We start from the raw sequence: 26,641 nt of genomic DNA, 5'->3' as shown, positions 1-26,641 counted from the left end.
CTCATCAGCAGCAGCAGGTTTTGTGTATTGCCTTGGCCATCAGGGGCGCTCGGTGTTGCTGCAACACTTTTACTGTTTTGAAAGCTGGGCATAAAATATAAACACCCGTACAAAAAGCAAAGCCAGACACACCTTTTATATTTTTTAAACTACGTTTTCAAACATTATTGGCTGCATCTATCTTTTTTCATTGCTTTTACTTTTGTAGCAATAGCTACACTACGCCAGCCACTTCGCGAGGTCAGCGTGGCTGCGCGCTGAGCCGTGGCACCGCCGCTCCAGCAGCTGTGCGCATGTGCGAAGTGATGTTATAGCCCGCAGCTGGTGTGTGTGCCGCGTGCCTTGCCGCTGCGCCGACGGCGGAGCAGACGCCGCCCGCCTCGTCAGTTGTGCGCATGCGCGGAGTGACGTCTGAGCAAGCAGCTGGTGCGCGCGCCGCACGCCTACATTACGCTAGCATTTCGAGCTTTCAGTGTGGCGGCGCCGTGGCCACCGTGGCAGCTGCTGGTGGTGCGGCGCTCTGGCGAAACCGAGTGGGGGAGGAGTGGAGAGAAAAAGAGAGTGAATCCACGTCCAGAGACGAAGGTGGAGAAGGAATGCCCAGCGAAACGCAGCGGCGAAAGACTGACTTTGGGTTTGGGCACTCGGCTACTAAGCCGGAGTACTTGGGTTCGAACCTGCCGCAGCGGCTGCGTTTTTATGGAGGAAAAACGCTAAGGCACCCGCGTGCTGTGAGATGTCAGTGCATGTTAAAGATCCCGAGGGGGTTGAAATTTTTCTAGAGCCCTCCACTACGGCACTTTTCTTCCTTTCTTCTTTCAGTCCCTCCTTTATCCCTTTCCTCACGATGCATTTCCTTTCCCCAACAACTAATTTTCAATTTTTTCATGCAGTCTGGGTGCCACAAAGTTTGAACTTCATAGTCAGCTTCACAGTTTTTCTGAAAATTCGAATTCTTGTGTGAAATGAGATCTGTGCCACTGATTAAAATGCAAACAGTAGCAATCCTACAGTTATAAATTCCTAAACACTGGTGAAGGTTTTCAATTAGACAGCAAGGCAAACCTTGGGGATGCTTCTACGCAGTTGGCAGAGTATGGTGAAAAGACCAAGTCGTCTAGATTTCAGTGTACTTAAAATTGATCACACATGTGGAAAACTGCAATTACTGTGAACTTCAGCATTCGATCAAAGGGCACCGCTTGCCTTCTTGTAAGCGATTCTTTGCATGCCATTGTACTGCAAGAAATCCAGTTGTTATTGTCGTTCCTCATGCAATATGTCTGTTGCTGTAACACCGAGTGAAATGCAATCAAGCACTTTAATACAGGATTTATAGCAAAAACCTTTATGATCTTAGTATATCTGATGCTCAGTATTTATGCAGTGAAGGAAAGAATATACATCACATACTTTTTTTTTTCCTTGTAACGAATGGACACCACAATGTGACATTTATTCCTTGCAATATGGAAGGAATTAAACGGGGTGTCAAAGTTATCGCACAAGAGGGGGCATCGTCCCCCCTTTTTTACTGCACTGGACGCTCAAATACATGTCCAGAGATAGAATAAATGCAGACCATTCAGAAGGATTCATCTTATACAATGATACTGCAGCTGTTAGTGAAGGATGCCTTCGAATTCTGAGACGTGCTTTCGTGTGCGCAGGGCTCAGCCTTTTTAGATGGTTCTGAAACGTAAATAAGCAGACAGAAGACACAAACGTGATGATGTTAAAGGCAGCATGAAAATTTTATTTAGTGCAATCAACATGGAGTTGTCCAATCGATGCTACAGACTGTCATTGACAAAATCATAATTGGTTATCCTTATTTAATTATCTCTCTTCTGATTGGCTGCCCTCCTCTGACTCGCTTCCTTCCTCTGACTCGCTGCCTTCCTCTGACTGGCTGCCTTCTTCCGACTGGCTGCCTTCTTCCGACTGGCTGCCTTCTTCTGACTGGCTGCCCTCCTCTGACTGACTTCCTTCTTCCGACTGGCTGCCTTCTTCGGACTGGCTGCCCTCCTCGGACTGACTTCCTTCCTCCGATTGGCTACCTGCCTCTGACTGGCTGCCTTCTTCCGACTGGCTGCCCTCTTCCGACTGGCTGCCCGCTTCCGACTGGCTGCCCTCTTCCGACTGGCTGGCTTCCTCCGACTGGCTGCCCTCTTCTGACTGGCTGCCTTCTTCCGACAGGCTGCCCTCCTCCGACTGGCTGCCCTCCTCCGACTGGCTGCCTTCCTCCGACTGGCTGCCTTCTTCTGACTGGCTGCCCTCCTCTGACTGACTTCCTTCCTCTGATTGGCTACCTTCCTTTGACTGGCTTCCCTCTTCCGATTGTCTGCCTTCTTCCGACTGGCTGCCTTCTTCGGACTGGCTGCCCTCTTTGGACTGACTTCCTTCCTCCGATTGGCTACCTTCCTCTGACTGGCTGCCCTCTTCTGACTGGCTGCCTTCTTCCGACTGGCTGCCCTCTTCCGACTGGCTGCCCTCCTCCGACTGGCTGCCTTCTGACTGGCTGCCTTCTTCCGACCCGCTTCCCTCTTCCGATTCGCTGCCTTCTTCCGACTGGCTGCCCTCCCCCGACTGGCTGCCTTCCTCCGATTGGCTACCTTCTTCTGACTGGCTGCCCTCCTCTGACTGACTTCCTTCCTCCGATTGGCTACCTTCTTCTGACTGGCTGTCCTCCTCTGACTGACTACCTTCCTCTGACTGGCTGCCCTCCTCTGACTGACTTCCTTCCTCCGATAGGCTACCTTCTTCTGACTGGCTGCCCTCCTCTGACTGACTACCTTCTTCTGACTGGCTGCCCACCTCTGACTGATTTCCTTCCTCTGATTGGCTACCTTCCTCTGACTGGTTGCCCTCTTCTGACTGGCTGCCCTCTTCTGACTGGCTGCCTTCTTCCGACCCGCTTCCCTCTTCCGATTCGCTGCCCTCCTCCGACTGGCTGCCTTCCTCCGATTGGCTACCTTCTGACTGGCTGCCCTCCTCTGACTGACTTCCTTCCTCCGATTGGCTACCTTCCTCTGACTGGCTGCCCTCCTCTGACTGACTTCTTTCCTCCGATTGGCTACCTTCTTCTGAATGGCTGCCCTCCTCTGACTGACTACCTTCCTCTGACTGGCTGCCCTCTTCCGATTTGCTGCCTTCTTCCGACTGGCTGCCCTCCTCCGACTGGCTGCCCTCCTCCGACTGGCTGCCTTCCTCCGATTGGCTGCCCTCTTCAGACCGGCTGCCCTCTTCCGATCCGCTTCCCTCTTCCGATTGGCTGCCTTCTTCCGACTGGCTGCCTTCTTCAGACTGGCTGCCATCCTCTGACTGACTTCCTTCCTCCGATTGGCTACCTTCCTCTGACTGGCTGCCCTCTTCCGACTGGCTGCCTTCCTCCGACTGGCTGCCCTCCTCTGACTGGCTGCCTTCTTCCGATCCACTTCCCTCTTCCGATTGGCTGCCTTCTTCCGACTGGCTGCCTTCCTCCGACTGGCTGCCCTCTTCAGACCGGCTGCCCTCTTCCGATCCGCTTCCTTCTTCCGACTGGCTGCCTTCTTCAGACTGGCTGCCTTCTGACTGGCTGCCATCCTCTGACTGACTTCCTTCTTGCGATTGGCTACCTTCCTCTGACTGGCTGCCCTCTTCCGACTGGCTGCCTTCCTCCGACTGGCTGCCCTCCTCTGACTGACTGCCTTCTTCCGATCCACTTCCCTCTTCCGATTGGCTGCCTTCTTCCGATTGGCTGCCCTCCTCCGACTGGCTGCCTTCCTCCGACTGGCTGCCCTCTTCCGATCCGCTTCCCTCTTCCGATTGGCTGCCTTCTTCCGACTGGCTGCCTTCTTCTGACTGGCTGCCCTCCTCTGACTGACTTCCTTCCTCCGATTGGCTACCTTCCTCTGACTGGCTGCCCTCTTCCGACTGGCTGCCTTCTTCCGATCCACTTCCCTCTTCCGATTGGCTGCCTTCTTCCGACTGACTGCCTTCATGAGACTGACTGCCCTCCTCGGACTGACTTCCTTCCTCTGATTGGCTACCTTCCTCTGACTGGCTGCCCTCTTCCGACTGGCTGCCTTCTTCCGACTGACTGCCCTCTTCCGACTGGCTGCCTTCTTCCGACTGGCTGCCTTCTTCCGACTGGCTGCCCTCTTCCGACTGACTGCCTTCTTCCGACTGGCTGCCCTCTTCTGATTTGCTGCCGATACTGCTTTCGTATGAATCATTTTCGTAGCTCACATCTCTTTCAGTCAGAGATGGGCGAACATCTGTTGCTTGCAGTCGTCTGGCAGCATCTTCATTATGAGTTACGGATGTAATAGGCGCTGCGAAGGTAATGCTAAATAGAGGAAAGTTGAGAGGATGTAATTAAAACCACTGCAAGAGCCTCAGAATACACCTGACCTCTTCAAGAAATAATAGACAAACATTTTTGAATTGCGGGCTTTTGAAAGTTTTGTACACAGATTATTGTAAGCTGGACAAAACATTGGTTACTTTATCTTGATTATCCTTGCTGCCCTTAAATCCGCTGAAGGTGGTGCAGTAGTGGTTTTTCACTGTCTCACAGAACCAACTATGAAATGGGAGTTTTTTTGTCAATCACTTCAAAATATAATTCAATTTTTTTAATGCAAGTTGCATTGCAATCCCTATTATTATTATTTATTATTATTATTATTTACAAATACTGCGGCCTGAAGGAGACCAAGCAGGTGGGTGTGTCGTACATTTTCTTCCGATTAACATCAATTATACATATGCTCTTGCGTTTAACATGTGAAAGATAACAAAAGTGAACAAGCACGCATTTCAGTTTTGTAGAATGATCTTCACGTGCTCTCCACAGAAATGAACTTGCATACGCCACCCGTCAGAATAATGATAACCTGATGAAAGTACGGAAGAAACTGCACAGAATGTTACTACGCAAAATACAGCAGCGCCTGGTCAAAATTGTCAGTGGAAAAAATTTGAGAGGGGAGATCATTCCACTGACTAACTGTATGAGGAAAAAAATTTTTATACAAGTTAGTGCGGGCATGGAAAGGGAGAAAATTGTGAGCGTGACGCTGCCTTGACGCGCGTGGTAGGTAACATTGAATGTATGGCCGTCCGCTAAATTCCAGCTACTTATCATACGTCGCGAAAAGAAATTTAAGTCGTGCTATAGTTCTTCGCGATTCTAAGGCAGGGATACGGTTTTCAGCAATGAGTTGTGACGGGGAATCAATGGGCCTGAACTTGTTGAAAATTAACCTCACTGCTCGCCTCTTAACCATTTCAAGTTTATGTTTATGCTTAAGATGAAAGGGATCCCATTCTATGGCTGCATACTCTAATTTCGGCAATATGTAAGTTCTGTAGGCTAGCAGTTTTAAATCAGGAGGTGCTGTTTTCAGCTTATGACGCAGAAAGCCGAGTTTTCGAGAGACGGATGCGTAAATGTTATCAATGTGTTTGGACAATGAAAGAGCGTTTGTAAACGTAACGCCTAGGTATTTGTGTTCTGTGACTTCCTTTATTTGAGTATTATTGATGCAATATGAAGATGAAATTGGCTGTTTTTTGTTCGTGACGCGAAGTAAGACCGTTTTTTCAGTGTTTATGGTCATAGACCAAGCTGTGCACCATTCATTTTGTATTGATCTGGCATTTACGTTGAGAATGAATGCAGTTTTAAGAGGAAATTGTTGACATTGTAATTGTAGCAATTGAAGCTACTTTTAGGTGGCTGGCCTGGGAAGCTACTAAACCGGACACACAAACTGTAGCACAATGCATATAGACTGCGCAGGTGGGCGCATATTATCGACTGACCTTTTGAAAAAGTGAAACTGTACGGGAAAAGTAATAGAGACATGGCCACACTGAGATTGATATTGCTACCGAACACAAACACGTGAATACAATATCACACGGTATACTTCTTCATTATTTAAAGTTCTTTGGCGCTGAGCGTTGCAAATGGTGCGCTGACGCACACACTGTAATATACTGATACTATGTAGAAAACTAATTTCCACTCCAATGTTCTGACGTTTTGTGAGAGGCATAATTAATACTGACAAATTACGTATAACAAGAGCAGCTCGAGCAATATCTAGCCAGATTTTCTAACTAAGGGGTCTTTTTTCATGCGTATTGTTCTTTAATCATCGTTCACAGATTGCCCAATATGTCTGACATACGCGTTGTCACAATATTGCGCAGCATTATGTATATGTTTTTCCATACACTCAACAAATTTACATGCGGCACGTTAATCACGGCAGTGTGATGATTAACACCTTATCGACGCCCTGTGTTGCACAGAAAGCTGCTTTCGTGCTGCGGAAAAACGATTCCCTTCTGCTTACCTATCCCCGCACCGCAGCCTGACACACGTGCGAAAAGCTGAGAGTTTTCTGATCGGAAGGTTGCAAGAAATCTCTTTTCTACTCAGGGAGGCGGACTGAATCGTTCAGTGAACACATTCCATTTACAGAGAGCGCAAAGCCCTCGCTTGCCAGTCGACACCACAATTGTAGTCTCTGTTGATCTGTACGAACAAAGGAAGGCGCGTTTCAGGCTAATAAGCGTGTCATTTAAACCAGCTGCCTCGAGGGCATCATAACTACGGGCGTGTTGAATGAGCAGGTGCACCTAATGAGGCCCGGTGCCAAAGATGTATTTGAGAAAGCGTGAGGGAAATTTGGCCGCGGGGGCTGTTTCTGCTAGCCTTGCACCCTCAACACACGGCCCACGCCGTCTCACAGTTTTAACGCGGTAGCGTGAAGGGTCCCGATCAGCGAAGAAGCCGGCTTCCTAGTTGGCATTGGTGTGTCAAGAAAATAGGGATTGGTCAAGAGGGTCGTTCCATCACACGACTTCGCGCGGGTAATTTAAACACCCTACAACGATTGAAAGAAAAATGGTCGAGGTGGGACTTTAACCATTGCCCCTTGGGTCGTAGACCGGACGCGCTACCCCTCGATCACTGAGGAACGCTCGTTCGACTTGGTTAAAGGGAGGCTTGTGTTTCTTGTGATAAAGTAAAAATAAAGACAAATATAAAATGAAAATTTAAAAAGTAAGACAATAAAACAAAATAGAGAACGGTGTCCGTGCCTGCAGAGTGATACGTAAAGAGGACGCCATGCCGCTTAAGGGACCAATTAACGCTGTCGCGTCATACTATAAAGGCGGAGCTTAATGTCCCCTCAATTTCGCTTCCGCATCGCGCCGATGGATGGCGCCTCTGTGTTCGCGGCAGAGTTGTGCGCCGCCGTCAATCGAATTACGTAACGGCGGGCGCTCGCCCTGCTCCACATGTGACCCCGACGGCGCGTGGCAGGTGGGTGAGGAGTACAGCCAGCTCTATGCGGGATGAGGCAGACAGCATCGCAGTGAAGGCGAAGTGCTGCCCTAGCTGCGCTGAACGAGACGGTGGAGGCGGAGTCGCCGAGCGGATTAGGAAAAACACGGGAGAGCTACGGGTAACGGGACTATTTCTACTCGACTCTGGTGAGGGTGCAGCACAGCAGAGGTTCATACCGATGGACCAACCGATGGTGCGCGTGCCGTTTTGAGGATCCCCTGCTCGCACTTACTTTCGCACTTTACGCAGCCTATAGGGTATACATTAGACAATTTTCGTATCTCGGCCCTGACGGTCGCCAACTTTTAATTACCATTATGCCGTGGCGCAGGCGGCGGTTGCATTACTTAATGCGTGCCACTATCCGGGGCGATTGGTAAATAGAGGTGAAGAATTGGGGTTTGGGTTCTTGCATTTCAGTGAATTTGACTCCGACATCAGGGAAGCAACCATGCCTGGGCCGTACGCGCGTGTTCTCGCTCCCGCCACGCGAGAATGTATTCTCATGAACGCGCCTTATATTCGCCCTTAAGGCGCCATTTCTCGTTCCCAATGGGCGAGCAGCTCCTAACTTCCCTTTGTCGTGAGTCGAGGATCTTCTATTTTTATGGACGGACCGCATGTTGATTACAAGAAAAAATAGATTCTGTTCGTGTGAGGGATATCTCGTAAGATCTCCTAGGGATGCCACATTCCTTTGCCTACTGCCCAAACTGATCGAAGTGATGCGTCCACATTGCCATTCGGTTGGCCAAATCGCAATTCACGTCTCCTACATATATACCTAAGGTCTGAACGTCTATCCGGCAGAACTCAGTTTGCCAGCCGCCGCGGTGGCTCAGTGGATATGGTGCTCTGCTGTCGAGCCGAAAGACACGGGTTATTTCCCGGCCGCGGCGGTCGCATTTCGATGGAGGCGAAATGCTTTATGATTTATGAGGGTTTAACGTCCCAAAGCGACTCAGGCTATGACGGACCTCAGGGGGTAGACTTTATCCAGAGCCCTCCACTACGGCGTTCCTCATAGCCTGAGTCGCTTTGGGGCGTTAAACACTATAAAACCAAGCCAAACACACGCTTAACCCTTCTGGGTTGCTACGAGCTATGAAGCGCTGGAATGCTCTTTCAGAGCACATTGCTAACATGCGCTACCCAATGAAATATACAGAAAAGTTCAGCGCTTTCTTGCACTCGTGATGCATCGCCGTATAAATGTTTCATCATGTGCTAGGTGATCTAAATGCATTGCCACTAACCATTGTATAATGTTCTGATCTTTTTGTGTCAGTATATTTTCTTATGCGCTTTGCTATTTCTTGGGAGTTCAAAAGTCATAATATTGTTTATTCTTGCATTCTGAGGTCTCGCACTATATGTTTCAAGTTTCGGACTTATGAGGTATATGACTACATAAAAAATGAATAAAAATCCACAGGCGGTCATACGGGGCGATGCGACCAGATACGCCAAATCTGGATTTGGACTTTGGTTGTTTCACGTTTAACTTTGATCTCCTTCCCACTGCGCCTTTCAATTTTCCTGCTCTCACCAGTCTCTGGTGGCAGGAAGCTCCTGGAGGGTTGAGGGGGGTGGGTGAAGCTTTTGAATGTGGAGGTGGACAGAGGCTTGTAGGTGGGAGATGAATTTTTACCTGTGGGCACCCGGACGTATACTGACAGGCAGGATGCTTCCTCCAATGGGTGGAGGCTTCACACATACACGCGTGCACACCCACACGGATATTTGGGGAAAGTGGAATATACTGCTAACGCAGTTAACCAAACAGATAAACGCACACTTTTATTTTGCATCCACGGCTACAGCGCACAGCCTCCCATATTTGAAACCCATTCGTGAACCCATATGTGAACTGCCAGACTAGGTGAGTGTATGGCTTAAATTCGCGTTCCTGCAGCTATGAGCATTTCACGCTGAAAAGAAGAAAACTTGCCACCTGACATATTGCGTTTCTTATTCATCGACGAATACTTGAGAAAGCTAGCTCCCAGAAGAGGTATTTTAGACAGATGCTGGCGCTGTAGCAACATCAGTAAAGCTAGGAAAGCTGCATTATATGACGTGCCTGATAACTAAGCGAAAATTTTTCTTAAAGGTTTCATTGAGAATTTTGTTTTCAGTTTGCACTCTCTTATCGGCATTACAGTTTGGAGAACTGGAGAGCAGTTTCTTTTCAGATGATACTTTGATGGCCAGGACATTTCTGTGGAGCAACTCAAGCACGCAGGCATGACTGCTTACAATGCTAGGAGGCCCCTACACCCCTCTCTCACCCATACTTTTATAAGCAGAATGGCGTAGCAGTGACCTGAGAAAATTTCCTGTGCTCCAGTTAACTAGCGCAAGCAGTGGATCATGTGTGGCAGATTACTAAAGCTAGGGGCTCGTAAAAATCATGCTGAAAAGTCCCCGATATTGCCGAATTTGAAGCATCACCTGTCGGCAGAAGGTTGCATCTGTACTGGAGCTGAGCCGGCTAGAAAAGGCTATAAAGCTTCTCACTGATACTTTAAAATGGGCAACCTTCAAAGCGGTTATGTGATAAACATGTGTGATGGGATAAAAATATACGATTATATTCAATGACCATTTCGGTTTAGGTTTATGGGGGTTTAACGTCCCAAAGCAACTCAGGCTAGCTATGAGAGACGCCGTAGTGAAGGGCTCCGGAAATTTCGACCACCTGGGGTTCTTTAACGTGCACTGACATCGCACAGTACACGGGCCTCTAGAATTTCGCCTCCATCGAAATTCGACCTCCGCGGCCAGGATCGAACCCGCGTCTTTCGGGCCAGCAGCCGAGTACCATAACCACTCAGCCACCGCGGCGGCTCAATGTCCATTTCAAATAAAGTCAATTCGAAGAGGAGGGTGACGAAGAGGGTAAGATGCTGAGCAGTCCTAGAACACAGTAGGTCCTGCGATTGAGGTGAGCGTTACTCTGTGCGCATTCTATGAGGTGCACTGAAAGTACTGCGTATTTACCGATTTACTGCGATGGAAGTGTGATAAGTTAGCGGCCTTGTCTGAATATGAAGCGCGCTAGAAGCGGCAGTGGGGTATAACTACCTAAAAGTGAGGTTAGTTAAATTTTGACGTGGTTAGACGAACTAGCTGAGCATTAGGAGTATCAACTTGATCAAAACGCTGGTTAGCGTGGTGGGGGCTGCCATGACATGCAGAATAGGGCGAATAGGAATGATTTCGAAAAGTCTGAACCAACACTACTTAGCAAGCGTTAACGGCCGTGGCTTACATGCAGAGGGCAAATTTGAACTCGATTTTTGTGTGCTTTGTGATTATTGTCTCATATTAGGTCTCATTCGTTCTTAACTTTAGCACTTAGTGGCGTTCACGTGGGATATCGCTCGCTATGCACCACACTGGCTGTGCAGTTTCTGATGTGGTGCAGAAAAAATTACAAGTGCCACGAATTTTTTCACTGCTCGGTAAGATAGGTTTGAATCTTCGCATGAGCGTGCTGCAGGTCAAGGAGTGTAATCTCTTTAGGCCAAGAGGCTAGGGGAAGGGCTATTGAAATCGGTGCTAGGTCTTGGTGCTTTACAAGAGCTGACATGTTTCTTCATGGCGAGCTTTTTAAATATCTGTACCAATCGCTTAATATATCTACCAATCTTTACCAATAAATATCTGTACCATGTAATCATAGCGCCTCGTATTAACATATATGTTTTTGAAATTATGTTTCTCTTCTTATTCGTAACATTTTTAACAGCGCTAGCAGATGCGCTCCCGTGATCACTAACTTCTGCGAGATTAAGTGCGCTGCAAGATGAAGACCTGTTTTATGGTCGCCAGTCAGCCCTTTCCACGGAAGCCAAGGTCACTGTATCCTAAGCAAATTTCCTTATGCTCCCAGCTTAATACCGCCTTCTACCACTGCCTACGCTTCATTTTACTTGGTAGTTACGATGTTACCCACAAGGATGCAGGCTGGTTCGTCGTCCCATTAAATGTCTTGTTTAAGTCCTTCCCTCGTCTTGATATAAGCTGGCATACCGTTATTTCACTTTTGTTCTCTAACCTGCCATGTTACATTTGTACCCCTTAGAGTAAACCTTATGTATCCTGCTTTCCATTGCTCGCTGCGCTGTCGTCATTGTTAGTGCCTAAGCTTCGAGCCCTTTGGGGAAGACTCGCGGGTGCCTGCCGTGTTGTTTAAAAGATTCTAACATGTACAATTACCTACTTTGGACTCGCGGTTGTACTGTGACCGAATCCGTAGTTGAAATATGTTATTCGTTGACGATAATACAGCACACCCAGTGAGTGCACTCCTGTTTACTTAGCACTTGTTTGGCAATTTCCGGTCTGTTCTTGCAGATTGTAAAAAGGAAATGTATATAACAGTTGGGCAAACGATGTCCATATAGATCACCAGATACCTCCTTTTGCTGAAACTTTCTGAAAGTGAGTGGTCAAAGGGACAGTCATCTCTTGCGCCTCTAACAGTACGAATAAAATCCGCTCTGGCGCAACTTCTTACTTCTTCCACCCTCATCGATTTCTGCATCTCATTAGTCCGAGGAGAGAGAGAGAGCGATCTTTGTAAACCCGATTACGTCCAATTTAAATGCTGCGAAACATTCCTCGAGAGAGCCTCACAAGAAGAAGCGCAAAGCGAAATTACAGCCGCACCTTATACAAACCGCGGCAGTAAGCAATCCCAGGAGTGGGTGGAAGTTGGCCATCCTCATTCTTGGATCTTCAAGCCTGCTGTCCAAGAAGATGATGTCTCTGCTGGCCGTCTAGTCACCGCCGATCATATGGTGCGCTTTTCATGCGTTACAAGAGCAAAAAAGCTAACAAGAAACATTTCGCCTCAAATGCAAAGTTCTTGCAGAAGGTCTGCGAGGCAACCTTTCGACTCTGGCCTGTGATCGCTCACGTTATGGCGAGCCACGGTTCGTGTTGTACGTCACACGCAGCTGGTGCGTTGCCTTATGAAGCTGGGGTCAGACTATTTTGATAGGACTAGGCCGCGGGCAAATATGGTGGTAGGTCGTGGTCTTGACCTAATGTAAGGATCTGCAGGAGCAAAGCCCTCTGGAACAAGGGCCAGAGAAAGACCACCATGACTTTCCAACGCGATTCAGAAAGAAAAACCTTTTAGTGCTTGTTAGTGCATGTTTAGCCTAATATGAGCACATTGCTTAAGTGCTATAATTTTCTTCAGATTATTTTCATGATTTATTGTGCGCGGAATATAATGAGCATAAAGCCGCCTACTGCATTTACCATACAAAGGCTGCTTGGGCCCACACCGCACAAGTAGTAGCGTAAGCAGCCTGGATAATTCAATAAGCAGTAACCTGTTCTCTTCGTTACAAGCTCCACACAAGTACTCTTATACTTGCTAATTATCTCTGCTAAGCTAGAGTGAACACGATCGAGTTCGTTTTCTAGTGCTCGCCGAAGAGTTTGTCTTCATGTTATCCGTATCATTATTGCTGCTTCTTCGCTTCGTTTTCTCATTTTAATGCGAAGGGTTTTTTTTAGCCTCCAGGCTTCAGCTCCGTAAATGACAACTGGCAAGGCCCAACTGTTGCACGTTTTTATTGGGGGGTATTGATAATTTCCCATTCATAATATGAGAGATCCTGCCAAGAAAGCCAATTCAAATGTGTTCCAGCGACACTGAGGGCAAATGGAAGTTGGCCTGGATCAATGGGGTACTGCGTTCCTATCATAAAGAGACCACTCTCACTGAAGAAGGACCTTTTATAAGCTTGGAAAGACTAAGAAACGAACTATAGGTGTCGCCGCCGCCGACCGATTTCGGAAGTAAAATGCATGCGTCAGCATCAATTTGTGGCGCGGATTCTGGAGGCTATGATGCACTGCCATTCCATCTAAAATGGTGGCAACCCGTCTTTTTGGTGAGGACGTCGAGTTTTAATCGTCTGGCGGGAACATCATTAAACCAATTTTTCTCGCTTATAGATACAACTTTTATGGTCGGAGAGACGTAGACATAGGCAGAAAAAGCCAGCGAATCCGCTTTTACGGAGGGCAATAACTGCACGAAGTATTCCTTAGTGCCCTTATAAATTGATTGTTTGTAAAAAGAAATTGTACGTGAACAGTTTTGTGAGCCTTAGGTTTACTGCGAAATTGCCGCACATCCTATGAAAAGAGAAAGGTTACAGAATTTAAAATTTCCGCTAGATGGCCTCGTGTTTCGATCTTCCTACGGCTGCCAGCACTCCCTAAGAGGCTGCAGCTGTGGAGCATCCCAATGAACGCAAACAGTGAGTCAGTCAGCTGTCACGGCGAGCACAGTTTTTTGCTCTTCCGAAGTTTCGAGTGGTCTCCTAAGAGCACGAGAAAAAAACGCGGAGAACAATGCTATATGTCAATAAATTCCGCCTTTTTGGGTGTACTTTTTTTGCCATTTACAGTTCTCAACAAAAACGTTTTCTTTTTATTAAATTTTAAAAAGAACGACTGACCTAAACGTTTCGTGAGATTAAGCTGCAAATTAAGAGAGCGTACTTCATATTAAAATAGGCCAGCACGTTAATATCGAAGAAACGAAGACTTACAATTTGAATTTCGCTTTGAAAATCGCATAAACCGAGCTAAATGGATATTCCGCAGTGACACTTTGGTGTATCCCCATTATCGGTGTATCCCCATACGGGTCTACATGTCGGTAAAACTTGACCTGTGTCGTTAAGCGCACATGTTTGTTTCATTCATGAGTGTTCGCCATATTTTGTTCTGGCGTACACTCTCTTCACTGTGCCCTTCAATGAAAAGCAACGCTCCTTTCGCGTCGCTGATTAAGTTCTTTGACTTTGGGTCGTTGTTACTATAGTCGTCGCAGTGCTTTTTCACTTGTTAGTTGAAGCGTTATCCATGATCCCCTAAAACTGCCGCCAACGAGGCGTGCGCCACTGTGTCGTAACAAAGTTTAGTGTACAAACTAATGTCGACGCTTAACTAAGCCATTGATTTTCAATTACTGTCAACTACATTAGTTTTTAGTTCATCGCTTTCTGCTGGCGTGTAACCGAGCTGAACAAAGTTGTCTATTAGGCTAGGTTTCCAGCCGAAAAATATGACAGAGCCGATCGCAAAATACAACAGGAATTTTCGTCGTCCTGTTGTTACAACAAATTTTTCTGTAGTATTGCGAAGTTTTCTATTGTTGCGACTGAAGTACCTCTGTCGTTACTGCAGGAGACTGCTGAATACATCAGCAAATCCTGTTGTTACTACAAGTATTCCTGTTGCGAAGTCCCAAAGTGCAACAGGAAAATCTGTTGTGACAAGAGAAAATTTTCCGGTTGTGTTTTTCGACAGAGTTTTTTTATAGCGTACCGAGTTTTGAAAGTGTACTTCAAGACAAGGGACGACAAAAAAAAAAAAAAGGGATACGGCAAGGTGTCTACTGCAGTCGTCGCTTGTCTTCGTCTGCGCTTTCAAAATTCGACGTGCCGTGGCGCTCGCTGATTATAGTTTCCAGTGTGACGATCCATAAAAAGTGGCGCATTGATTTATAATAACAATCTCGGTAAAAATCTTTTACGACATTTCTGACAAAACCTCTGTGGAATCACGAAACTTGGACACGAAGTTTTGCTTTGCGTCAAAAAATTTGTCCTCAAGTTTAAGTTGTAGGTCCCTTTAGACGTGGTAATTAGAGGCAGATCTCTGCCGTAATGTTCACGTTCTAATCAAAGGGATACTGCACCCGAAATTGTAACTTTCGGAGAAATTGCTGAAATAAAACTGAGAAAGTGAGGTTATACCAAGTTACAGTATTTATTTCACAGTTTTTCACGAGTGGGTTTATTTTCCTTTTCTTGAGCGTGCGCCAGACCGCTTCTCCGAGGCCCGAGAGTAACGCCACACTGTGGCCACCGCGGTTGCCGCGGCCAGGCAGCTGCTGTTCGCCTGCGGCAGTGGCAGGAGCAGCGAGGATAACGACTGGGAAGCCGTACTAACATCGAAGAGACGCCGCGCTATACAGCCGCACAGTTATGACTCCGCCACGTCGTTCATACGACCAACAACAGGCACCCGGGCAGTCCAACAAGGCGTGTGAGACCAGCAACATATGGGAAGCGTGCACAATCAATGAAAAATCTAATCAAGTGTCAAAATTTGTTTTGCAGTGGCGCGGTAGGGGTGTGCGCTTCTGACATATCCGCGGAGGTTTCAGAGAAGCGCCTGCAATCTTATTGATAGATGCAGCACGCACAACACTGTGCTGCTTAATTACGTGGTCTCCACCGCCAATTTGGTTGGTGACTGATATGGAATCATCAAGTTAATTTTGGTGCCTATCAAACACTACAAGCGCGTCATGTAGTTCGCAATAAAAGCTGATGTGATCAGCTTCAGGAGAGTTGATGCGAAAGTAGGCTCTAATTTTTGGTTGTCAACATGAGTTACAAGACGTGGTACTGGTTCCGGCTACGGCAGCAGCATTTCGATGTAGGCGAACAGCAAAAAACGACCGTATCAGTGGACGTCACAGAGCAGCAGGAGTTAGAAATTATTGCCGACAAATACAAATATGAAAATATTTGGGTGCATATTTGTTATTTTGAATAATTTAAAACACTATTCTAGTGAATGATTTTAAAAATGCTTTGTGTACATTTGGTTGGAAAATACAGCGCCTGTTTTATAAAAAAAATATTTAGTTTCGCATTCTCTCGCAGCACAGGCCAGCGGCTCTTATGCCACCTAGCTCGACCAAGGTCAGTTGGTTTTGCCGCTAGCTGCCGGTCTTAATTAGCTGGCCTGTGTAGGTCTCGTTGTCTCGTGACTCCGTTGCGTGCGGTTCTCGCCTTTCATTCGGCGTCAGTTTTAGATGCTTGGTTGCTTTTCGCCGTCCTGCTACGTTCTATCTTGTTTATTTTTTTTTCCATGCTGGCCACACTTCCAATCCTAGGCTTTGGCGCTGCTGCCTTCAGAAAGACGATGTGGTTCGGGTCGAAGAGCGCAAAGCACGCGAAGAACTGATGCTCCGTTGGAACGTGTAAAGTGCGAACTGCTCCACAGGCCTCACACTGCAGCGATAGGGTGTTACAATAACTTTGGTACGGCGTTGCCAATGGGTGCCTATAAGAACAAGAACAGTGTCTTAGAATGCCTGTGTAGGAGGCATCAGATGTCACTGTCGGATAATCGCTTGATAGTTTGCATGAGAGCCTGCTAGTTTGAATCAGGACTGCTAATTTCCTTTTACTGCAGTAGGACTGCAGGATTGAGCTTGGTGTTGACTGTACTGAGGGAAATAATGCATAAGAACTATTTTTGCTCGTGGTGAAAAAACGCTGTGATCAGCGTGCATTTGGCAGTAATTTGAAGTATACATTTGCTCCATATCCCTCTATGTCTTGCGCACTGCTTTCATAATATAGAAATTTTTAGGGCTACCTCCTGCGAATACGAGGCGAATGATGCTTTGAACGCTTGCGCTGCTTACACGCTTCTGGCTACTAAATACTGTGACTGAAAATGACTGCGTACACATTGAGTTTTGTAGATATTATGGTGATCTGATAGTGCCCTCTTAATATTATAGATCAGAGAAGAGAGTGCTGTACGTCACATGTCATGGCCTCATCCCTCCACGAAATATCGCATGCTGAGATGTTATTTCTATTTGTGTGTTGGGCACAAAGTAGTCTTTAATGAGCTCAGCTGTTTTATTGAAATCTTCCTGGGTAATCTCTTGGAGGAAATGCTTGCTTGAACAATTTCTATTACTCCAAGATCACTATTCATATTTGTTCGTTCTACCGTACCTTGTCTAGCTTTCTCACTTTGTGAGCGCTTCATTTTATGTTTGATTTGGTCTGCGTAGCTTTTACTGTATTGACGAAAATGTCGGTCCTCCGTGTGCTCTAAAAGGTAGCCCTAATTTCACTGGTAAAGTGCGGCGGTATTTACAGCACTTTATGCCATTTATGCTCAGGAGGGAACTAGCTCGTTTTCTTCGCGCGCATGTTGGGTTAGTTCAGCAACCGGTTGTGTCACTATTCCGAGTCCCGTGTGTTGTCAGGTCCTCGAGTTTTTGGTTGGTTGTTTATTTATTGCATGTTTTATTTAAATTTTTAAACAATTTTATTTACTTCCTGTGTATATTTTTCATACTTCTCCGTTCAAAAGTGTATAGTAGCTATAGAGAGCGCCCAGTAGCTATAGAGACCAGTAGCTATAGAGAGCGCCCCTTCTGTGTTATGGGTTCGTCCACGACCAGAAGGTCTTCAGCGCGTTCCTCAAGAACGGAGGACGTGCATTCGTGGGATCTTGAGAACGGACAGGCCACACGTCCGGTGCCGACCACGCCTGAACCTCGTAAGTATTAGTGGCTCCTCCCACATCCCGTATAATCACCAGACAATGTGGCGAGCGAAGACAGGCGCCTCGGCTGTGCCTGGTAGGCGGTGGGAGGCTTCAGGAGGCGAAAGGAGGAAGAGAGAATGAAGGAAGAGCAGCTGGTCGTTGCGATGGGCGCGTAACAACTTCGCCGCGACACCCCAACGCCGGAGGGAGTGTGCGTCGAGCCCCGGTTGGCCCCGTGGCGGGCACGTACACCCGCATGGAGAACCCACTGGGAGGGTAGAAAAGGGAGAAATAGGAATGACGTGGGGCCTAAAGGAGGGTACAACTCAATAATGAAAGGCATACGCCCCTTCGTTCTTACTTGTACCCTATATACTATAGGTGAATTTTCCTGGCGTGGCATGCGTCGCAGCTGTGTCGGGGCCGTGGAACTCCGAATTATTTACGTCGCAGTCCCTCTTTTTTTGCGCATTAGCCTTATTTCGCTCTGCGGCCCGGATGACAAAGCAATTTCGCCCTTAGGCTGGGGAACAGAACTGACAGCAGTAACTTGCCCCCGACCTATACCGAAACACATGGGCGCACATTTCAGGTTTTTTTTTAGACTGCGCCCACTCCTTGTGTCTCTGCACCTATACTTAAATCGCATCTTACTGCAAAAGCTGTTTCTAGGCCATTTTAGCTCCGGAACACGCGTCGTCCCATCCAGTTTAGTTCGCTTAATGCAAGATGGCGCTGATAGTCTGCTTAAACTAAAGTAGCTTAAACACAGATAGCGCTGTCCCATTCTCCAGAACAAATCAAATCTTTGTTTTCATGCTCACCGGAACATGGGGCAATTAGAAAAGAAAAAAAAGCTACTGCTGTAAGTAGTTGAAAGGGTTCCCGTCCCCCTTGATTGCCAGGGCAAGAGAGGTGTTATTACCTCTCCCCCTATCCTCTCTTCCTGTCGACTCACCTCTTTCATTTCATTTCTCTATTCTGCCTGCTATCCTTTATTTCCGCTGCCCCAGCTCAGGTGCTTCAGTATCGATTGCAGATGTGAGAAGTTACCGGTTTGTGAGAAGTTTGTGAGAAGTTACCGGTAGAGATACAAATATTAAACACACAGATAAGCGAAATCGTGATTTTAACAGCTACAAACTCTCTGACACATCTGAATATTAATGGTATCACAGCTGCTGCTATTCGTTAATTGTGAAACTAGATGGAATTTCCGGCTCTGTTAACGGGCTTAAGTATATTGAGTGTATACTACCGACTGTCGTATACTGAGGGTGGTCTCCTGACGACAGCAAAAAGGACATCTTGGCTAGATGTTTGCTGAAAGTATTTGCTAGTTCATTACCCCGCGGGCTTCGGTTCCACCGCTGTTTTTCACGTTCTTCGTACATTTGCCTTAGGGACCACATCTCTTTCTTTGAGAACGGTATAGAGAGAGTGCTCGCACAATAATTTTTCAATTTTGAGCAGGTGTCTGTGTATTACATTCCATTAATTGAAAATCCGACTGCGATCAAGTGGCTTGCGAACCTCACAGTGTTTTGAATGGTTTCCTTTAACCTATTCAAGCACCACACGGTTTGGCTTGTGCAGAATTTACCACACGACAACGGCAAAGCGCAGGGACTCCGGAACTTTTTTTGTTTGATTGGGGGAGGGGAGGGGCAAAACTTCGAGCTCATTTTGTTATTTATTTGTTTAATGCTCATTTAAATAATAAATTTTATACTTTATTGTTCTTTATTTTTCAATGTTCAAAGGTTGGCGCAAGCTGTCACATTGTGGTGATGACACTCCAGCAGTCAGGAAGACAATGAAAGGGCTTCTAAAAGAAACTGTCTAAGGGGCTGACTCGCGCCCACTAAGAACTGAATGACTCGGCGGCGGCGATCGCCTCAAGTGTGCACGGAGGTCATCGGACTTAATGCCTGCAGTTCTTGGCCGCGCTCAATTAAAGCTGGCAAGAAACGTTCCCTTCGAGATAAAGAACCAAAAGTGACTGCTACAATCTGGAAAAATGTGGAAGCAATTGCACGTGGCCAGGATCAATGGAGATAAGTCTGGTCGCATCTCGCATTACAAAACAAAATGATACCGTCACGAAGTGGTGACTGCAGTCCGGAGAGCAGAAAGGCTGCGAAAATGGTGTCTAAGCAAAACTCTTCATTTAGGCTGACTTGCGCCCACAATGGACTGAATCACTTGGCGGCGGTGTAGCAACAAGCGTGCTCGACGGTCGTCGAACAGAATGCCCGCCACTGTCGGCCGTGCTAAATTTAAAGCTGATAGCGAACTTTCGAGATAAAGCGTGAAAAGTTACTAGAACATTCCGGAACAACGTAGAATCGGCTCTGCCTGGATGCGATCAATCGAGATAAATCTAGTCGCGTCTTGCATCGCAAACAAAGCGATAAAGTGGCGTGGCGGCAGATTTGAAAAAGCAACAAACGCTGCAAGGATTCGCGGCAATAAAGTCGCGTGCCGGCGGTTTTGAGTGCGAACGAACAAACGGCGCAAAGGTTCACGGCAATATAAAACGAATTGAAATGGGAAACTTTACAGATGGGAAGCTTTACGCACTAGGAATGATCAATTCCATTAAAAAGTTTGTGCATTGTTTGTTTAAATTCTGCTAATCATGACCATGCACACGGGTCGGACAGTCGCTTCTGTTGGGACATGACTGGTTTAGGTCACTCACATACGAAATGTTTTACAACTGGCTACGAAGTCATAAGATTTGCCGGGCCAGTTGGTTCATACTGAATGAAAAGGGTAAACTGCGCGAAAGGGTTAAGGCGAAGAGAAAGGAACACACACGACACTGCGTTAGTAAGTGTCGAATGTGTTTCTTTCTCTTTGTCTTAACCCTTTCGCGCAGTTTACCCTTTTCGTTTTTACGAAGCCAAGTAGCTCAGCCCCACTGTGCTTCTCATTAAAATAGTCATAGAACTGAAGTGCTTCAATTGTCAGAAATCTGACCCAAGTGCAAGCAGTTGAAAGTGCAAGCAGTTGAAAGTGCAAGCAGTAGGGGGGGGGGGGGGGGGAGGGGGGGGCTAGCTTCCTCTGGAAAAATGTTGGGGGGGGGGGGGGCGACCGCCTTCCTTGCCCCCCCCCCCCCCCCCCCCCTCTTCCGGTGTCCCTGGCTGACCCGAAAGACGGGGGTTCAATACAGGCCGCGGCGGTCGAATTTCGATGGAGGGGATATTCTACAGGCCCATGTATTATGCGTTGTCAGGGCACGTTAAAGAGCCCCAGGTGGTCGAAATTTCAGAAGCCCTTCACTACGGTGTGCCTCAGAGCCTGAGTAGCTTTGGGATGTTAAACCCCCATAAACTATAAACTATTAAAGGAACTGCGATAACACGAATAAAGCTGACAGCACGTGCCACAACGCACACGCAGCGAAAACAAGGAACCAAATAACTGAGCGCAATATGAAACAAAAACGCGTCCTTTTGTTATTTCTCGGCTGATGTTCACAGCGGTCGCCAATTTTATATTTCGGTCGGACACCAGCGCCACTGGTGCTATGATGAGGAGACTTCCGAGTTGCTCAATCGACGTCATCATCATCACCACATCTCCAGTGCCCCAAGTTCTTCCGAATTAATGAAAATTTCACGCCATAGGTTAGTACATATGTTTGACAGGTTCAGGTGAGAGGCCCGAATTATCACGTTTTTCCAAATAACGAGATTTTATTGAATTTCTCATTCGGCCTTTTCATAGCCGATGCTTCGCGATAACTTCGTCGTTATCATGTAAAGAGCGTGCTTGCAAGATGGCGCCAAACACTTTCAAACGCCGTTCATGACACTGCATGGCGACGGCACTGCATGACGCCGCAGACTGCGCGCCTGCGCAGTAACAGCTGCATCAATTATGGTAATGTGGTTAGCGGCGCGTCAGTCATGTCCTCGGGAGGGCCATGAATACAATCGAGGGAGGGCGTCGTGTCCTGGACTCTGCATGCATGCTGAAGACGAACGACTGACTGCAAACGTGATGCACCACAAAGTGCTCAAGTCCGTGCCAAGAAGCATCGCACATCATAAGGCGCTGGTTGGGAACCTCCAAAAAGAGAAACACAATCGTCACACACTCATGTGTGGCAACAGCATCCAAAGCAAATTCAAGAAAAGCAAAAGCACAATAACAGTAGCTAGCCCGATCATCTGCATTACCAGAGAGGTGTTCTTTTTTTTTGTTCTTTTTGACGTGGTCATCAGTATTTGCATGCCAGGCAACCTCCTTTGCACACGTGCTGGGGACTTTAAATGCAGAGAGTAAAAATTTGAGGAAAGCCGAGAGGGTGCCTGTGCATACTGCCAGTTAGATGCTCAATGCACAAGGGGTCCTGATAAGGCGACCAAGTTATTCAAGCGAGAATGTCCTTTAGGTTTCTGGGGGGAGGGTAGAGAGAGAGATACCTACTATAGATGCCCTCGCTACTGGTAAAACTTGTTCAAAGAAAGCAGCTTCAAGTGATACATTTAATTATGTAGAGAACTATGTTACAAAGAATTGATAACACGCGGACAGTCGGTAGTAAACTTATGTCCTGATACCTAGCACACAAGAAAGGTTGCATAAGAAAGACGAAACATTTTTAACCAGCGTAACTTTGAAGTCGCCAGCACAAATGTTTTATTTTTCGCCACCAATTATGGTGTTTTACTTACCAATTGCTTTGCTTTATAGGAGACATTTTATTTTTCGCCTTGCATAGTAAATCAGGGTAGCAGTCTAGATGGCGAGGCCGAAGCTGATTTTGTTAATGCTTTCCGCGCCCTCTGGACACGGTAGAGAGAGCGACTTTTCAAGGCAGCACTGCCATTATGTGGCATTAAGCAATTCACAGGTCGGCCTGCAAAGATCGTGAAGCGGAATTTTCTTTTTTTTGTTTGAATTCAGTGACCACAAAGATCATTAAAGCCTATGCAAAAATTATTTCTAGAAGCAGAACGGAAAGGAAATTTGTTTAGATATAACCGGTTACAGTAAATGATTTAATTTCATCTTCGCTCCATCGCAGATCGTTTTCAAGCGACAGCTATTAAGCGTCCGTTCCTGGCTATCGCGTAGTAGTAGTAGTATGTCATAGTAATAGTAGTATTATACTAGTAGTAGTAACATGTCATAGTACATCGTCGGTGTAACCGGCGGGTGCGTTGCCATGGGAACCACCCGTAGATACTCTGCAAGGATGAGGAGGTCTATCGTGGAAGAAGGAGGGTACGGAGAGGGCGTAGGAAGGCGTAACCGCAGGGTGGTTGTCACTAAGGTCCCTCTATAGTTTTAGTTGCCACAGGAAGCACCCGGAGGGTAGTTACCCTGGTAGTAGGAAGAGGATTACCGTTAAAGAAGGAGGGTGCGGCGATAGTGTAGGAAGGCGCGCTCGGTAGGTGCTTTCAATTGGAAACACCCGGAGGGAAGTTACGCTGGAAGGACGAGGGTATAGCGAGAGCGTAGGAATGCTTAACCGGAGAGTGGCTACCACTGGAACCATCCGGAGGGGCGGTTACAATGAAAGAAGGAGGGAGAGCATGGAAAGAGCGGAGGAATGTAGCACGGTTCATTTGCGGGGGCTGCTTCTAAAGGCGCCGCCCGAGCAGAGGGCTATGGTGGCGTTGCGCACCGATATCTGGAGAGGATAGCTAGTTGAAAAAGGAGCGTGTGTGGAAACTAAAAAGAGCTCTGTAGAACTATACATATTGAAATGGCTCTCATATTCTTTACCTCAACCGATCGTAAAATATAAATACCTTAAAAGCTATCGCTGAATCCCCGCAATAAACAGTGCTAACCGTCCTGTCAATATATTTGTATCATTTTCAACGTGGCCAAATGTGGGAGGATTTCGGTCGCTTTTTGCTGTTCACGGAGCACATCGTACACATACAAAACCGTTGAACGCTGCTATAGGTGCGTGCAAACTTTCAAAGATGCTTCTTTTATTCTCCAATTCTATTCATTTAAATTCATAATAGATACCTTGAAATATAAAATAATTTTTTTGTTTACTCAATTGAAAATACCAGCCCTACAGGGCGGTGCTCTAAGCCCGTGCGCTCTGTGCCATTCTCTTTTATGCCTATAGGCTGAAAACAGCAAAAACGAGCAAGTTTTCTTTCACATTCTCAGAATATTGCATAAATTTGGAAGAAATGTCACTGCATGCTCTGAGCTCCAACCGCTAACTTTCACAGGTCCTCGAGTTTACCGATCGCTGACCGCACTGTCGTGCTATTTAGGGAGGATAGCGTCTGTGGGCTTCAGCCTACGTGTTCAGTGCCGTAGGGCACCTCTACATTTCGGTAATGTCGCCGTTAATGTTAACGCCCATTTGCAAGGCATGTTCGTACGCACATTCTGTGCTCGTATAAGGCGATTGGCAAATATCACATTTTATGTGTACGTGTCTTCCACTTATATGACCGACCTCTCTCTAGCTTCAAATGACCGATGATTTCGGTCAGTTCAGTGCACGAGCCTCCGTGCTCTTGTTGTGGTCAAGTTACTGACGTCAGCAAGAATTAGCAAATGTCATAAAGACTCCAGTAAAGCTTTTGCTTCTGCAAAGTTCTGTTGTTACGCCTGTTATCACGGTGCTTTTGTCTCTCATGGGAAGGTCTCTTAGCATAAACCCGATGATGTTTCGGTATCCCCGTTCCGTCCGACCAGAAAGCTCTTGCGCACTTTTGAGTCTTATGCAAATTTTTTATTGTAGGCATAAAACAGCTTGATTCTTATCTCTGCGTCGTCCTCCACAACTTCTGAAATAAATAATAATAATAATAATAATAATAATATTAATATTAATAATTGGTTTTTTTGGAGAAAGGAAATGGCGCAGTATCTGTCTCATATATCATTGGACACCTGAACCTCGCCATAAGGGAAGGGGAAAGGAGGGAGTGAAAGAAGAAAGGAAGAAAGAGGTGCCGTAGTGGAGGGCTCCGGGATAATTTCGACCACCTGGGGATCTTTAACGTGCACACTCGCACATTAAAGATCCCCAGGTGGTCGAAATTATCCCGGAGCCCTCCACTACGGCCCCTCTTTCTTCCTTTCTTCTTTCACTCCCTCCTTTCCCCTTCCCTTATGAAACTTTGCCATTATCTCGTTTAAAACGCGCAGTTTCTTTCTCGTGCAAACACGCCTTACGGAGAACATTTTGCTACCACTTGCGGGTTTTTGAAGTAAAATTTTACTTATGTTTTAGCGCTCCTGTAGTTAAGTGTAAAAATAGTCGGTAGATGGTAACTATATGGCAATGTTCGAGAAAGGTATATTAAATGATGCGATTAGCAAACAATCATTCGATAAAATATTGGACTTTTAGCACTCATGCAAATAAATGTTAGGCAGTCAAAAGCTTAAAACAAATGGTAACTGTTTGCTTCTCTTTTTGGTCCAGGAGCTCCAATGCAAGGACAACGAAGAAAGTGAAAATGACGGATTGAAATCCACCACGAGAGGTTCTTTAACGGGCACCCAAATCTTATCGCAAGAATATTTTTGAATTTCATCTCAATGCAAATGCGGCCACCTCTGCGGTGAAAAATAACCGCATGTTTACATCTATGGGAACGCGAATAGCAATGTCAGCGGGGGGATAATAATAATAATTGCTTTTTTTTGGGGGGGGGGGGGAAGGAAATGGCGCAGTATCTGTCTCATATCGGCGGACACCTGAACCGCGCCGTAAGGGAAGGGATAAAGGAGGGAGTGAAAGAAGAAAGGAAGAGAGAGGTGCCGTAGTGGAGGGCTCCGGAATAATTTCGACCACCTGGGGATCTTTAACGTGCACTGACATCGCACAGCACACGGGCGCCTTAGCGTTTTGCCTCCATCGAAACGCTGCCGCCGCGGTCGCGTTCGAACCCGGGAACTCCGGATCAGCAGCCAAGCGCCCTAACCACTGAGCCACCGCGGCGGGTCATCAGCTGGGGGAATTATGTAGAATACGTGTACTGCAGGAAGTCGGAGTGTTAGGTAATTCTGAGCTAGATGTGGGGTTGGGGTCTATGGTAGGTACACGTCACGCACGGTCACTCGTCCAGCCATAGAAAAGGACATCCGGCGTGACAAACGTATATATGGAAACAGTAGAGGGAGAGAACAAATCAGCGTGAGTCGCTGCAGCTGCAGTGTCTTTCGTCGCTTCCCATTTACATCACTAGTGGCCAGAGTATTCACAGTGTGGCGCGCAGCACCTATTGTTTCTCTCCTTTTTCTGCTCCTCCTCGCACTTCTTCGTGTTAGGATGGCGCCACGATGCCGGGAAACGTTGCCTTATCAGGCGTCACTGCAAAGGGAAGAACAGCAAACGAATATCACGACACTAATAGGCTGTCACCCGGAATTTAGGAGATGAGTTAAAATTCTAGGTATGACAAGTACGAGTAAAATGTTTTCCGGATGCGAAATGCGCATTGAAGCGCGAGGTTTGATTCTAAAACGCCACTCTATTCTCATTCTTGTTATCTCGCATATTAAGTGGCCTTTTTGCACTGCCTAGAACAACTCTAGGTAGCCAAATCTGCGCGGTATTATTTTTCAGTTCTGTTTATGTATATACACAACACACGCACGCACCCACATATATTGCATGTGGGTCTGCGCGTGTATTGTTTACACATCAATAAACAAAAAATGAAACGTCATACTACGTAGATTTAGCTACCAAGAACTATACATACAGTATATCAACGAACGCTAACAGCCACTGAGAGCGAGGAAAGCAAGATGGAATGTTCTTTTTTTAAATCATATTGTGTCAGTCAATGAAAAATAAAGTGTAATTATTTTATGACTGAAAGATAATTGATTATTAAGTTGAACAAGAAAGAGCCACATGCTACAGGTGGGATCCGTGACCGCCGTATGTCGCATGTGATGCTCGACCGATTGAGCTACGGCGGCTGGCAAATC

General features: G+C 46.7%; 1 protein-coding gene across 1 annotated transcript; it reads right to left on the bottom strand.

The window, feature by feature from the left end:
- Window positions 1–1,727: 1,727 nt before the first annotated feature.
- On the bottom strand, window positions 1,728–12,180 carry LOC144121329 (uncharacterized). The gene is made up of 2 exons (XM_077654496.1): window positions 12,029–12,180; window positions 1,728–4,330 (listed from the first exon to the last, which is right to left on the bottom strand). Exons 1-2 carry the CDS (start codon window positions 12,085–12,087, stop codon window positions 1,840–1,842), a joined length of 2,550 nt encoding a protein of 849 aa, XP_077510622.1. The 5' UTR covers window positions 12,088–12,180; the 3' UTR covers window positions 1,728–1,839.
- Window positions 12,181–26,641: the final 14,461 nt, after the last annotated feature.

The sequence above is a fragment of the Amblyomma americanum genome, chromosome 2 (genome assembly GCF_052857255.1).
Source record: "Amblyomma americanum isolate KBUSLIRL-KWMA chromosome 2, ASM5285725v1, whole genome shotgun sequence".
NCBI lineage: Eukaryota > Metazoa > Arthropoda > Arachnida > Ixodida > Ixodidae > Amblyomma > Amblyomma americanum.
Note: the sequence above shows the minus strand (reverse complement) of the source record. Positions and strands in the feature narration are given on the sequence as shown.

Bases quoted from the DNA above. Each gene is read 5' to 3' on its own strand.
- LOC144121329 (XM_077654496.1), bottom strand. From the start codon at position 12,087: ATGAGGATGGCCAACTTCCACCCACTCCTGGGATTGCTTACTGCCGCG. The intron at 4,331-12,028 runs GTGCGGCTGTAA...TCCTCTATTTAG, and splicing joins ACTGCCGCGGTTTGTATAAG to CATTACCTTCGCAGCGCCTA.